Below are 15017 nucleotides of genomic sequence, written 5' to 3'. Positions count from 1 at the left end.
GTGCATTGGAACCTAAGGAAACACACAGGGCAGGAGGAAGTTGTCTAAGGGTCCCCCCCCCGGGGGCTGTGGGTGCAGACAGAGAGGGGTGGTGGCCAGCAGAGGTCGAGGGGGGTAACCGGGTGCCTCAGAGGGGGCAGGAGTCTGGGGAGTGGGGGGAGGGCAGCAAATGAGGGGTGCAGCTTTCTGGGCTGGGGCCAGACGGGCTGTCTTCACAGGACTCTGTAGAGGTATGGGGAGCCCGCACCCACCGGTGGGGTTTTAAGCAAGGAGATTCTTTCTCCCAGGGTGTCTGGCCCACATCCCCCTCTCTGTTGGTTCTGGCAGCCCAGGCCTGCCCCTGCCCGCGCTCTGGGTGGCCTCAGCCCCGCTCCCCAGGGAGAGGGCCATTCTGTGCACCCCACTGGGTGGAGGATGAACCCAGACTTGTTGAGGCTGGCAGGGCTGCCGGGGCCACCCTCCCCCACCAGGGGTGCAGGGCAGGAGGCAGAGCAAAAGGGCTTAGGCGGACCTGACGGCAAGGGGCCTGCAAGGGATGGGAATAAGGGGTGGGTAGCCACACGGGGGGCTCTGCCCCCCCAACGCCTGCAGGACCTGTGAGAGTGGCTTCACAGATGCCCCTCCCCCGCACCACTCAGGGTGACCCCCTCCACCTTCACCTCACATCTGGTTCCACACACAGAACCTTTATTGGGCACCTGCCATGCCGAGCAAGGGGCCCAACGTAGGGATCCCTTCACACTGGCCCCAACTTGGGCCACCTTGTTTCCAGGACACCCCAACCTCTCTGTGATACCCGCCTGGGGAGCACATGTGATGCCCTAGAGCGGTTGGCCCCCAGCACCATCCCCCCTCCCACTTGTCCATCACCCGTAGAGCCTGGGGTCCCCAGCACGAGCCCTCTGGCCACCCCCAAAGGTGGGGCTCCGAGGTCCCCGGGCCAGCGGGGGCTGTGAGGCTCTGCGGGGTGGCCTGTGGATGGGGGCGCTCCTCAGGTTTTCTGGATCACCACCTGGAACTTACCTGGAAGAGAAGGGGGGGCTTCAGCTTGAGGCTGGGATGTGGGGGGCAAGGCAGAGAGCACAGCTCAGAGCTGTGCTTCCCGGCCCCGCGCCAGCAGACTCGGTGGCCTTGGGCTGGGCCTCGGGGTGGTCCAAGGGGTTGCTGCTCCCCGCCCACCTGGCCCGCATCCCATCACGACGTGGGTGACGAGGAGCAGGAAGGTCAAGCATGCAGGCTGCTGGGGAGGGGCCCGGCTTCCGGGGCACGTGCTGCTCAGGTCCTGCCCACTTGGCCTCAGGTCCCCTGCCCTGAGTTGGCCAGAGGGACCAGCAGAGGAACAGACACCTCAGGGCGGGGGTGTTGTGGGGGGGAAGAGCAGAGGGCAGGATGGTCCGAGGGAGGTGTGAAGCTTCAGCTAGTCCGATGGAGGCCCCTGGGGGTCAGGAGGACCCCCTGCCAGGCCGGCTGTAATCCACAGGCCCTGGCCTGCCCTTTGGGGACCCCCAGCGAGCATCAAGCAGGCTGACTTCTGTCATGTCCACCCAGAATAACGTTCACAACCACTAGACCAGCTTTTCGTCCTTTAGGCTCTCTGCTCCAGGGCTGCTACACCTAAGGAAGTAGGCTGTGGGGCGCAGAGGGGGCATTACAGGGCCAGGGGTGCAGATGGGCTGGCTTAAGCTCTCAGCAGCCTGGCCCCGCCTCCCAGAGCCGGGGGAGCAAGGAGAGGAAAGTTCCAGAGCCCCACTTCACAGGAAGGACAGGGAGGGCCCCTCCCCCACAACTCACAGGTGGGCAGGGATGCCACGGAGGCAGTGACCAGGCTCTTGATGCCCAGGGTGCTGAGGGCGCCTCGCAGAAGGCCACAGGTGAAGGCCAGGAACTGGGGACGGGGTTGGAGGGGGGACACGTCACCCAGGGAAGCGGGGAGGCCAACACCCAGGCCCGGGGCTCCATGGTGGGGGCAGCTCCTCCCTGGGGTCCTGGGCCATGGACCAGCCCCTCCGCCTGAGGAGAGGCCCACCTTTGCCAGGGAGGAGTGCTGAGGAAATAGGGGGAGGTCAAGTCCAAGTGCCTTCCCTACCTTGGGTGCTTCCTCCAGATACTGCAGGCCCGAGGCCATCCGGATGAGGAGGGGGAAGCTGTTATCCTGTAGGACGTAGGTCCCCTGGAGACAGAGAAGAACCCAGTGGGGGTTGGGGGGTGCCTGTGCATTTGTACTGGGGAACAGAAGGTCAGGACCCAGAGCCCCTCACCCCGTGGGGCTGCAGTCTGGAAGGACCCAGGCCTCCGAACCCATCATCGTGGGCCCCATTCTTCCAAGCTCCAGAAGGGCCCAGGGGCTTCCTGAGCTGGGCCAGGGATCCCCCCATGGGGTATGTGGGTCTTGCCCTCTAGCAGCCTGAATTCCGGAGGAAACAGCAGACCGGGACCTTCCTCCCAGGGCTGGGGCTGCGGGGAGAATCTGCAGGCCGGGCCTGGCACAGCGTGGGCACCTAGTGGGGACTCGGACCAGCTTGAGACTTGCTTTCGTGCCTGGAGAGATGCTGCTGACCATGGGGGAGCCTACTTTCTGCCCCTCCCAGGAAGCTTGTGGACATTCTGGAAATCGCTGTGACCACCCCCACCCCCGACACTGCAGCCTCCTGGGTTCTCTCAGAGGAGTGGGCAGAGGTCCCGAGAGGGGTGGTGCTGCCAATCAGGAAACCTGGCTCTTGCCAATGGGCTCAGGGCAGCCTGCCACTCCCACTCCCCCCTCCCCCCGCCCCCCCACCAGTGATGGCCGGCCTGCTGCACCCTCCCTCTGGGTGCTCTCCTCCTGCCTCTCAGTATCAGGCTCCACCTGCAGTTGGCAGTTGGGAAGCTGGGCCGGGGCGCGCGCAGCACACCTGGTGATTGGTACGGAGGCTGTCCATCTGCTTTTGGAACACGGCCACCCACAGGTCTTTGCACAGGAACTTGAGGATGTCCAGCTCCTCCCTGAAGGCCAGCGTCTCCTGGGGCAGCCTGGAGGGCAGGGGCAGCTGCTTGGGCCCGGCCGATGCTGTGGGGCCAGGAGGGGCCGGGATGGGGAGCCCAGGGTGAGGAAGAGGGAGGAAGCCCAGCCGGGGTCCCCTCTGGAGCAATGCCACCCTCCCCACCCAGGCCCAGGAAGGGACTCGACCTCAGCTCCTGCCTGCCTCTGGCCAAGGACAGCAGGCGCCGGCTCTCACCTCTCTCCCAGGGCCTGGCCCACACGGAAGCCCATTCCCTCCAGGACACACAGGCTCATCTTCTGTCCCTAAAAGGTCAGGGAAGAGAGGCTCAGGAGCACGTGGCCACCTCCACCTGGAAGCCACCAGGGATAGCAGCCGCAGAGGGTCCTTTAAGACCAGTGTGCCCATCCCTGCCAGCTTGGGGCTGAGGAGAGCCAGGAGGGAGCGCTTCCAGGACAGGTCCAGGCCTTCGGATGCCTTCAGTCCTTCAACATGCCCCCACAGATGCCATTAGCTCTAGAGACCAGTGCCCTCTTGCCTCAGGAAAAATGGGGGTGTTCCCAGTCACAGCTTCAGCATGCTTGTCACTGAGAACACCGGCCACTTACCAGAGCATCTCTAGCGCGGGTTCTCACAGCACCCTGGCCGGGGCTCCAGGTGACACATCGAAGGGCCTATATGGCTGCAGGCACATGGCCGCAGCAAGGGAGCCACAGGACAGGGGCACACGCCCCCCTGGCCTGGCCAGCAGGAAGCTCTCAAAATTGATTGTGATTGTCATGCCTGAACACATCAGCCAGGAACCCTGGGAGGGCCCCACAGGGGCTCAGGCCAGGAGATGCGCCCTCGGTGCTCAGGGAAGGCAGGCCAGGGGCCCACAGGAGGAGGGGACAGCAGGCGGGCTGTGGGTGGTGTCTGGGCACCCATGAGGGCTGATGGCAAGCCCCAAGGAGGGTAGTCGTGTGTGTGTTTCCTGTGGGTGTCCTGAAGAGGACAGAGTGGAGAGGCATCAGAACTACCAGGACAGCACAGGCAGGGAGGCGTCGTGCTCCTCGAAGAAACTCCAGCAGAGCCTGGGAGGGGGGCAGCAGTCCCCAGGCCTGAGCCCTTCTGGGTCAGACAGGCCATCAGCACAGCCATCCCAGTGGTGGACAGGATCTGTCCGGCTAGATCCAGCTCTGAGACGCTGTCCTGGCCTCCTCAGTAGGCCTCGAGGGCCTTCCGGGACCCAGCTGTCCCTCTGCTGCCCTCTGCCCTGCCCCCAGGGACAGCCTCCCTTAGTCCAAGAGAGGTACCTCTCCGGTCACTCACAGGGCCCTGTCCCCACACCTAGAGGCCGCCCTTCTCCCCTCCTCTGGCCCAGGTTAGGTCCCCTGTCCCCATCCTGGGCCGTCTGTGGAGGGGGACCCCAGGCCGGCTGCTTTGTACAAACCTCTGGCTTTATCTGAACCACACTGTAAGGGAGGTCATAGTTCACACCTGAAAACCTGGGCTTGGAGGAGCTCGGTGACAGGCACCTGAGGTCACATCGCACCTTTTAAACCCAGGTAGGGCTGGCTCCCAAACCTAGATGGCCAGGGACTGGGGGTGGCCAGGACGACACCCCTGACTGGAGGCCAGGGCTGTGGCCCACCTTGGGAGGAAGTGCTAGGAGTACGGAGGCCCAAGCAGAGGTTGCCTGTGTCCTCAAGCAAGGTGGCCCTCTTCTCGGCCAGGCTTCCTGGCTGCTAGGCCCTTGCCCGCCATTCCGTGCTCCTCCTGTGGGGACCGGACCTGGTGAGGACACAGCTTCCTGCTGGCTGTCACCGGGCAGCCCTCTGGTCCCTTGCTGGCATGCCTCTGGCGTGAGGCAGACATGGGCCCTATGAACCCACCTCCTCCCTGGGACAGAGAGGACAGTGTTAGCTGTGCTGCCTCCCTCCCAGTGTCCTCGCATTAAATGTGGGCCAAGTGCTCCCAGCTGGGCTCAGCAAATGTTTCTGTCCCTGTCACTCACCGCCTCTGCATCTGTCAATCTCGGTGACCAGCCTGGGGCGGAAGGAAAGCCCCAGGAAGGAGGGGCTCTGTCCCGTGGGCTGACTTATTCAGCACCCAGAATCCTGCCTGCCACGCCCTCAGCTAGCCTTCTCTGCCAGTTGGCAGGGTGGCCGCACTCCCGTGTCCCCTCCCTTCTAGAGGTGAGCGCCTCAAAGAGGCAGGGCCAGCCTCCTCTCTGACCAAGCACATCTGCGTCCTTGAGGCCTGCCTGGCACGTGGAGACTCTCATTCATTCCACAGACATTTCCTGGTGGCCCCTAGGGGCTGGCCACTGTGCCTGAGGTGGGGGTGTGTGACAGGTGCCCAGGTGACGGGAACAGGGCAGTGCAGAGTGGGGCAGAGCCAGCTCCCCCAGGAGGGGGTCCCTGGGGTGCCTCTCAGAGGAGGGGGCTGGGAAGGGGAGGGAACTCCCAGCAGAGGCTGTGTACCAAGGCAAGGAGGCAGGGAGAGGAATGGGGGTGTGGCTCTGGCCTTGAGGGTGGGAGACAGCACTGACAGGTGGGGATGGGGGCAGGTGGAGGGTTGCAGACCAGGCTGAGGGGGGGACACTGTGGGAGAGGGCACACCATTCTGCCCCAGCCTCGTGGGAACTAATGGTGTTAGTGGCTTCAGCCCAGGTGGGGACATCGCCAGGAGAAAAGCCCCAGTCTGAGTGCTCCTGGAGTGGGGGGGCGGGCAAAGCGGGAAGGGGGTGGGGTGGCACCGAAAAGCCCGGGTCGCAGCCAGGACAGCAGCCCTCAGCAGACAGCCCAGGACTCAGCAGGGTCCGCAGCCGGGTCAGGGAGCTCCAGGGGTGGGGGATGGTCTGGAAAGGTTTCCCTTCTGTGAACTTCAGACTGCCTGGGTTCAAGGGCCGGCTCCGCTTCTTACTGACCTTGGGCAAGCTATCTCATGGCCCCGGGCCTCAGTTTCCCCATGTGTGAAATGGGCCTGACGGCAGGCCCTACCTCACAACTGTGGCGTGACCCATACAGGGCAACAGTCGTGGCAACTCCGGACTCCGGCCACGTGAGAGGCCAGGGCAGTAGGTGCTGAACTGGAAAGATCCAGGCAATGGGGACGAAGAGAAGAAAAGGGAGGGGCAGAGGATGAGCAGGTGACAGGGGAAAGGGTGGAGGAGGAAGGGAGGGGAAGCCCCAAGGCTCTATCCCCGCCTGCCTCCACCAGTCCCTACAAAAGCTCTTCAGGGATTAGAGGTTTATCATTCTCACGGAAGCCTGGGCGGGACTCTCCTCCTCCCTGCACAGCCCAGAGCGGGAGCCAGAGCCAGAGCCAGAGCCAGAGCAGTTCTGAACTCCCACCACCGTCCCTCCCAACATCAAATGAGTTTGCACAACAGCCCACTGAAAGGAAACGAGATGCAGGAACAGAGGGAAGCCCCTTCCAGAAGGCCCTTCTAGCGCCCCCCCCCCCAGCTGGGAGGAACGGGCAGCCCTGGGAAATGGGATGTACCGTAGTGAAAATAACAAAGGGAGTGGACAGACGGACACATCTGTAAGGGGGATGAAGCCTCCCAGGCTGTCACACTGGCACAGAAGTTCTAAGTCCCATGGAAGGAACCCAGGCCGTCTGATGCTCATCCCAGGGCCAAGAAGACATGTTGGAATTGTGTTTAAGAAGGATCGCAGAGGCAGTAAGAGAAGAGGGTACTCCCTGTAGGGAGGCCCAAGCCCTGAGGAGGAGGAGGAGGAGGAAGAGGACGACAATGATGACTACGACAACAGGGAAACAAGCAAACCGAGCCCTGGACTCGCAAAGAGCATCCAGGACTGCGGGGCGGGGGGGCATGCCAGGCTCCTTCCGGTCTCTTCCACTGCCCTGGCCCTCAGTGATCTGTGCAGGCCCAGCTGGGGGGCCTGCAGGATGAGCTGCCTGAGCTCCTGCCTTAAGAGGAGCATGGGGAGAGGGGACGTCCTCACTTGCCCCAGCGCATGGCCCAGGAAGCAAGGAGAGTGAATGCGAGTGAACGTGTAAGAATGAGGATGCCGCCCACCCTGTGGGCCTGGACTCACCTCCTGCATCCACCCAGGTGGTCCCAGACACCCCCAGGTCCTGCCTTTTCCTTCTCAACACTCCCAAAGCACCCCCAGACTTGATTCCTCCCACCCCAGGCTGAGTGCCTGCCTGGGCCCCAGACCCCTGCCACAGCCTGCCTGCCGCATGTCCCTTCAGGCTCATTCGTGTGGCCTGGGAGGCCATTCTAGAAAGTAGGTCTGCACTCCGCGCCCTTCAGCTTAAACCTTCCAGGGCTCCTCTAGGGGCAGAGCCCAAGCTCCCAGGGTTAGCTCCCTGGCCTCAAGTGCATGGCGCCCTCTCCAGGGCTCTGTCCTGGGGATCCACTCTGCCAGGAACTAGGACGGGGGGGGGTTCCTCAGGCTCTTGATGAGGCCGAGGGCTGCACCTGACAGCTGCCCAGGCTGGCATAGGCACTAGCTGGGCTTGGGTCGGGGAAAATCCGGCCCCAGCAGGGCTGCTCCCGGGCTGCCTGCCAGAGCTCCCGGTCGTAGCTGACTGACACTCTCGGCTCTGAGGAGGAATGAACTCCTCCGCTTTCCTTATCTTTAAAGCTGCTGAGGTGGAGAAACCACTGCCAGCTCCTCCCTGGTTTTCCTGCTAAGATAACAGAGTCCCTTTGACCTCCTGACTCCTCTGGCTAGTCTTGCCCTCCACCTGTAACCGTCCAGAAAAATCCTTTCAGCAGCCACAGATGACCACCAGGCAGGACATGGAAATCTCCAAGACTCCTGGGCATGTGTGCTCTGGGGACAAAGGAATGAGCCACCATCCCTACGCTCAAGGAACTTGGAAGCTGGTGGTGGGGGTGGGGGTAGATTGGAAGCCACAGTGCATCCTGATGTTCCCCTCAGATTTTCACCCCTGCCCCACCCCCCGCAGGGAAGGCCCCCCTCTGTAAAATGGGACGGTAGCGTCTACCTTGCAAGTCCGTTCTGAGGACTAAATCCAACAGAATATGGTGCTGGGGACACCAGAAGTACCCAACAGGAGGCCTGCATTCAGTTCAGACAGGAGACCTGTTGTGGACCAAAGAGAAGGAACAGAAAGAGGAAGAGAGAGGAGGGGCCAGGAGTGGAAGAAACAGGGCTGAGCAAACAACAGTTTTCTCTCTCTCTCTCTCTTTTTTTAAAGGTTTTATTTATTTATTTGACAGACAGAGATCACAAAAAAAGAGAGGCAGGCAGAGAGAAGAGGAGGAAGCAGGCTCCCCGCTGAGCAGAGAGCCCAGGACCCTGGGATCATGACCTGAGCTGAACGCAGATACTCAACTGACTGAGCCACCCGGTGTCCTAAGCAGCAGTGCTCCTGATATGGCCCTGAAAATGGGGCTCCCAGGTGGCAGGCACCTGGGGGGAGCTGCTGCGGACCTCACCCCTGGCTGCACCCCGGAAGCACTGGGGAGCTCTGGGGCAGGACCCCAGCACGGAAATCCCAGGGGCAGCTGGGTCCTGGGCCCATTCGTATGCTTTGAAAGCCCATAGTGAGCACAGCTGAGTAACGTGGCACTTCCCACACTTGCTTGACCACAGAAACCCATTAAAATGCTCCTGGAGAGTGCCGGGGAAGGGGCCCAAGTTTACAGCACAGGCTTTGGAGGTGGGAGACCTGGTTGCATTCCTGACTCTGCCACTTGAGAGCCAGTACTCCTGTCCATCAAAGCCTCGGTTTCTCAAGCTTTGAAGCCTACAAAGTGGGGAGGATTGTGCTGACCTCTGTGGGTCAGGAGGAAGATCAAATGAAAATTGGGAGTGGGAAGCTCAGGAGCGTGCGCAGGAAACATTCATCTGTGATAGGCACTCTTATGGTCACAAACCCCAGTCTCCACCCCAAACCTTCCACTGCAGGGGGCTGCGTCCACGTCAACAAACCCACGCTGAGGACCTACTGTGTGATGACCAATGCAGACCTTGGTGTGGTTCCTGGTGTGGATGGTGGGGGGAGGATGGATGTGAATCGAAGGCTCATGTTGACCCATAATTTAGATACATACGTGGGTGTGATAGGGCCGCCAAGGACAAATGGGAAGGGGCTGTAAGAACGTCCCAAGGACACCTGATTTGAGCTGGGGCCTCTGGGAAGGCTTCCCCAAGGAAGCCTTTGAGCCAAGGTCCAAAAGATTAATCCATGTGAATGCAGTGAAGATACAGCAGGTGAAATGAGCTGAGTGAGGAGGGAGGAGGCTGGTACAGGGGCAAAGAGGGGCCTGGACTCCAGGGTACGGGTTGGGAGAAGTGGCACACACGTTCTAAGAGAATGGGCAGGGCCCGCTTGGGGGCTGCTGGTGAGGGAGAAAAGGCTGATGTCGGGGATACTGGAGTTTCTGGCTTGAAAACCAGGCTGGATGGGGTACCTCAACACTGCAAACCAGCACCCCCCCCCAACACACAGGCCAATGGGCACTCCCTATCCCATGCTCTATCTATCTCATGGCATTTCCTCAACATACTAGATTTTATTCATTTATCTTAGTGCCACCCCCTCCCGCCGGCAACTCCAGGAGGGCCAGGAGTTTTGTAGGTTTCACTGAGGAATTCCCAGAGCCTACCCCAGGGCCCGACACTTGGTAGGTTAGCGATGAAGTGTGCGGAAGGAATGAAATAACTGGAAACTGTTGAGAACCAACACCCTCCTTGGGGCTCCTACACCAGAAAATCTAAGCGAGGTAAAATGTCCTGCATTTGGATGACGATGATCATGCTAAGAATAATGACGAAAATAAAACTGATCGCGGCGATCACTTCTCAAGCACCTTACTCTCTCCCCCACCCTTTCTTTTTGGTAACAGATTTGGTAACAGGAGCTCCCAGGTTCGGGGGGTGGATTAGGTGCTTGACGTCACCCCAAGGGCTTTCAAGTTTGAGTCATTTTATTCCACAGAAGAACCAGCTTCCACAATGCCAAGCACGCTACTACCTCTGGGCTTTGCACATGCTGTTCCTTTCCTTCTGGAATGTGCTCCACTCACCCCCACCCTGCCTTAACCACGGGGCTAACTTCCTACTGTCTGTTCCTTGGAAGGCTTTTCCTCCGCCATCCCTATTCTTTTCATGACTCTATGGAAGTTTGTTTTTGTTTTTAGATTTTATTTATTTACTTGAAAGAGAGTGAGCCAGAGAGCACAAGCACCCCCGGGAGCGGCAGAGGGGGAAGTAGGCTGTCGGCTGAGCAGGGAGCCCAATGTGGGCATTGACTCCAGGACCCTGGGACCATGACCTGAGCCAAAGGCAGAGGGGTGATGGACTGAACCATCCAGGCGCTCTTCTATGGAAGTTTTCTCTATGGAACTTCTCACTAGGTAGTCACGTATTTTTGTTGGACTCCCCTAGTAAGTTTCGCAAGGACAGGGAAATAGTGCCTGGAATACAATAGGCGCCTAATAAGTGTTTGTTCGAAGAGTACATGCCCCTCTCTGAGGCCGAGGTGCTGTTATAATGCTCCTTTAATAATGAGGAAACTGAGGCACGCAGGGGATTGAGTCACTGGCTCCCACACCTAGTTAGTGGAGCCGGCGGGATTCAACCCAGCAGTAAGTCTTTGGTACACGTCCAGCAGTAGTAATTATCATAATTACCGCCTGCTGACTCTGTGCTAGGCCTTGAGGTACGCTTTAGCCGCAGCGGCCTCGCTCACTTCACGGAGGAGCGAGCCGGCGCCCAGCAAGGCAGGAGCGGGGGCGGGGCTCGACCCGGGCCGTTGACCCGCCCTCGGCGCTCCCCAGGGCCTCGATCCGCCCTTTCCGCCGCGTCCCGCGTCTCCTCCCCCCACCCCCCGGGGCCCGGCGCTCACCCCAGGGCCAGGGTCGGAGTGGTGCGCCCACAGCTCCGCCACCATCTCGGTATGCAGAAACTCGAAGAGCGCCGCGTCAGCCATGCGCCGGCCTCGAGCCCAACGACCGTCCAGCGCTTCGCGCTCTCATTGGCCTGGCTGGACAAGCCCCGCCCCCTGCACCAGGTGCGAGCCCGCCCTCCCCTGCCTCCATTGGTGTTTCAAGCTAGCCCCGCCCACCAGGCTCACATGGTGCGCGCGTGAACCCGGGAAGCTTAGAGGGAGGGCCTCTTTTCATTGGCCACACGTGACAGCATCTCCGCCCTTCTCCTTCGTCTCCCGTCTATTTCCGGGTTGCCGAGCGTTTCCATTGGCCAAATCGCTGGTTACCTGAAACAAACCTCGCTTTTCAAAATTTCTATTCGTCCACTCGCCGAGCAGCAGAATCCGGAAGCACCCGCCCAGATGCTTTCCTATTGGTCCTACCTATACTCACGTGACTCTTCATTCCTCCCCTTCCCCCCCCCCACCACACAGCTGGTTTGGGGGGCTTGCTTTCTTGGTAGGTAGCGGAGCGGCTCACGTGTTTGGCCGCCATGCCCGCTCCTCCTTCGGTAGAGACAACGCGCTTCGGCTACGCTGCGGATCCTGCAGTGTCGGAGCTTCGGTAACCAGGTACGGTGTTCGGTGATACCGCGCCCCTGCGCCCCCGCGCCCCGGCTCGTGCACCTTCCCCGGGGTCCAGCGGGGCTGTCACCCTTTCTGTGACCCTGGCGCTGGTCCCTGCGCAGCTGGGGAGCCCATGTGCTTCCGGATCTGGCACGGGCTCGGAGGACGGTGTGGAGGGTGTGGCCTCTGCTAGGAGGCCGAATCGAAAAGAGCTGCGGTTGGGCTTCTGGGAGCTCCGGCCTCGGAGCCTGCGTCTGTCTGGTCCTCAGTTTCCCCGTCCGTGCACAGAAAGGGTGGCGGGTCCATTATGTCTGGCAGCAGGGATGAGGAGCCCTTTCGCAGAAGAGGAAACTGGGGCCCAGGCAGGAAACGCAGATGGCCCCAAAGCGCTCGGCCAGTCGGTGAAGGGGTTGGGAATCCGGAACCTGTGCCTTTTAACCACCGCCAGACGCCTCTCATGCGGTCCCTTCGCCCCTCTTCTCCTTAGTTCGGCGCCATGGCGTCCCAGGGTCGTCGGCGGAGACCGCCGCGGAGGCCCGAGACGGTGGTGCCGGGGGAGGCGGCCGAGACCGACTCGGAGCTCTCTGCGTCCTCGTCGGAGGAGGAGCTGTACCTGGGTCCCTCGGGCCCGACGCGCGGCCGCCCCACGGGGCTGCGGGTGGCCGGGGAAGCCGCAGAAACCGACTCGGACCCGGAGCCGGAGCCGACCGCCGCGCCGGGGGACCTGCCTGCGCTGGTGGTGCAGCGGGATACGGCCGGGGAGGCCTGGGGCGCGGAGGAGACCCCGGCGCCGGCCCCTGCGCGTTCGCTGCTCCAGCTCCGGCTGGCCGAGAGCCAGGCGCGGCTGGATCACGACGTGGCGGCCGCGGTGAGCGGCGTGTACCGTCGCGCTGGCCGCGACGTGGCCGCCCTGGCCAGTAGGCTCGCGGCCGCCCAGGCGACAGGGTTGGCGGCGGCCCACAGCGTGCGCCTGGCGCGGGGAGACCTCTGCGCGCTGGCCGAGCGTCTGGACATCGTGGCCGGCTGCCGCCTGCTGCCCGACATCCGCGGCATGCCAGGGACCGAATCTGAGCAAGACCCGGGACCGAGGGCCTAGCGGGAAGCCACTACCCGCCTGACACTGCGCTCTGGGTGTAGTCCTTAAGGCCTCTGGGACCCTGTGTAGCTCCCCTGCGCATCTTGCTGTCACCCTCCGGGCGAGCCTCGCCCCCTCGATATCACCACGTGGTGGGCGGTACGGGATGGGATTGGTAATATTGTGCGGTCCTACCCTGCCTTTAGCATCTGGTTCCAACCCCCGGCCCCTGGCCCTGTCTGCTCCCTGGTTCCAAGCCTGTCCCTGAGGCTTGGCTCCAGCCCCTGGTAACCAGTAGTTCTTGATCTTTCTGCGTCATAGGGTCTCACCTCTCTGTGCACTGCCTTTCTTGACTTTGGGTTCTGCTCAGGGGCCAGTTCTTGCTTCCTGCAGGAGCCCCAGAATCTGGTGCATCCTTCTTAACTTCCTTGGCTCTGCCTCTGGTCCTAGCCGCAGCTCTGAAATTTTGTACCCCCCTACCTCCCCCACCGGCTGGGCCTTGGCCCACGTTCCATCTTCTGGTCCTGGTTCTGCTTTCTCCTCGCTTGCAGTCCCTGGGCTTAGTTCCTCTTCTGGGCCCCACCCCCTTTCTTGAGTCCAGCTGTAGCTTTAGGATCAGTTTTGTGTATTTTGCCTTCCCCCTTCTGCTTATACTACGTACCGGATGCTTAGCTTTACAGACACCCACCCATGGTTTCCTTCATCAGGTGGAAGGTGAGGCCCCCTCCTGACCCAAGGGAGTCCTCCCAATTTTCCAGGCCCAAGAGAGCACCTTCAGCAGTCCCACTAGACCAAGTTGTTATGTCGTCCCCATCCTTCTAGCCAAGGTGGCATTTTTGTGTCCAAGTTCTAGATACAACATGGGTCTCCTCTTGGCTCTCCAGGCTGGCAGTGGCACTCTTCAGGCACTCAGGGCCTGATGGATCTTCTTGGTGCTTTCTGACCCTGATTGGCAGATAAGGACCATACACACAAAGTGTCTGTTCCCAAGGTTGGCCGCTGGAGGCTACAGGGACTTGGATTTCTGGCTCAGCTCAGGGTCTGGAGTTAGCAGACTCTCTGCGCTGTCTTCTGTCCCCAGCCCTGGCCCCCAAGTCCCATTCACATTTATCTGCCTCCCGCACTTTGTAATCCCAACCCGAAGCTGAGATCTGAGCCCCCTCCCCACACCGATAGAGAAGTAAAGAAGGGTGCTCTATGCCGTCTCATTAAAACTCAAAACACTTACTGCTATGGAGAATTTGTCTTGTCTCCCCACCCAAGTGGGGTAGGTTTGTTGAAGATTTCTCTGAGAATGGGGGCCCTGGGAGATCTCTCATACCGGGCCTATTAAAGGTGAGGCTTGAGCCAGGAAATCGGGACCCCCTAGTTATTTTTTGCCCAGGTTCTGCATTTACTCACATTCTGTTAACTCAGCACACCGTTACCAAGCACTTGCTGTGCGCCTTGTCCCGTGCTGGGCACTGGAGGGGGGCCCAGCAGCCAACCCAGGCCCTCACAGAGCTTACAGCCCACTGGGGGAGACAGACATTAATAAAATAGTCTCCTAAATAAATGGGTAGTTTTCATAATTGCAGTGTACATTGAGCTGTGATTTTTCTGGCACCGTGTTGGGTGTCCTGAAGACATACAGGAGTTCTGTGAGGGCAGAGCCGAGATCTCTCTGACCTTGTCTGGGCAGATGGGGGGAGGACACGTGGCTTTGCCAAGGAAGTGATGCGTGAGTTTGAGCTGAGCCCTGATGCTGTAAACAGGTGAAACTGGATTGAGTGGAGAAGAGTTTCCAGGGAGGGGGATGGGGTGACAGCATGTGCAAAGCCCCTGAGTCAGAAGGGAGCATAACCTATTTAACAGAAGAAGGTGGCTGTGTTCTGTTGGAGAGAGCCGTAGGGCCGGGGTGGCAAGCAGGTGGGGTGAGTGGTATTCCCAGCAAAGGCCAGATGAGACTGGGCTTTTTTTTTTTTTTTTTTTTTTTTTTTTGACAGATCACAACTAGGCAGAGAGAGGAAGGGAAGCAGGCTCCCTGCTGAGCAGAGAACCCAATGCAGGGCTCGATCTCAGGACCCTGGGATCATGACCTGAACCAAAGGCCAAAGGCTTTAACCCCCTGAGCCACCCAGGCGCCCCTAGGCTGGGCTTTTAAACCAGGTGAGGACTCAGCTTCTATTAAACAACCAGCAAGCAAAGAATGGTGCCACCGAGTATGTGTTTCGTGAAGGAGATTGTTGGACTGTGCTTCTGTAGGGTGCCTGCCTCGGGAAAAATACCCAGAAATGCTGGTTTAGAAATGAACTAGGACGCCTGGGTGGTTCAGTCAGTTAAGCGTCTGCCTTTGGCTCGGGCCATGATCCCAGGGTCCTGGGATGGAGTCCAATATAGGGTTCCCTGTTCAGCGGGGAGCCTGCCTCTCCCTCTCCCTCTGCCCCTCCACTCGTGCTCACTCACTCTCAAATAAATACAATCTCTAAAAATAAAAT

The 15017-nt window shown here is 60.4% G+C and overlaps 2 protein-coding genes across 2 annotated transcripts; one reads left to right on the top strand and one right to left on the bottom strand.

The window, feature by feature from the left end:
* Positions 1-670: 670 nt before the first annotated feature.
* Positions 671-10953, bottom strand: TRAPPC6A (trafficking protein particle complex subunit 6A). The gene is made up of 6 exons (XM_044257128.1): positions 10818-10953; positions 3216-3283; positions 2892-3009; positions 2087-2170; positions 1792-1885; positions 671-1023 (listed from the first exon to the last, which is right to left on the bottom strand). Exons 1-6 carry the CDS (start codon positions 10899-10901, stop codon positions 992-994), a joined length of 480 nt encoding a protein of 159 aa, XP_044113063.1. The 5' UTR covers positions 10902-10953; the 3' UTR covers positions 671-991.
* Positions 10954-11328: 375 nt separating this feature from the next.
* Positions 11329-14111, top strand: BLOC1S3 (biogenesis of lysosomal organelles complex 1 subunit 3). Its single transcript, XM_044257127.1, has 2 exons — positions 11329-11471; positions 11953-14111. Exon 2 carries the CDS (start codon positions 11962-11964, stop codon positions 12559-12561), a length of 600 nt encoding a protein of 199 aa, XP_044113062.1. The 5' UTR covers positions 11329-11471; positions 11953-11961; the 3' UTR covers positions 12562-14111.
* The last annotated feature ends 906 nt before the right edge of the window (positions 14112-15017 follow it).

Source organism: Neovison vison, chromosome 7, assembly GCF_020171115.1.
Source record: "Neovison vison isolate M4711 chromosome 7, ASM_NN_V1, whole genome shotgun sequence".
Taxonomy (NCBI): Eukaryota; Metazoa; Chordata; class Mammalia; order Carnivora; family Mustelidae; genus Neogale; species Neogale vison.
Note: the sequence above shows the minus strand (reverse complement) of the source record. Positions and strands in the feature narration are given on the sequence as shown.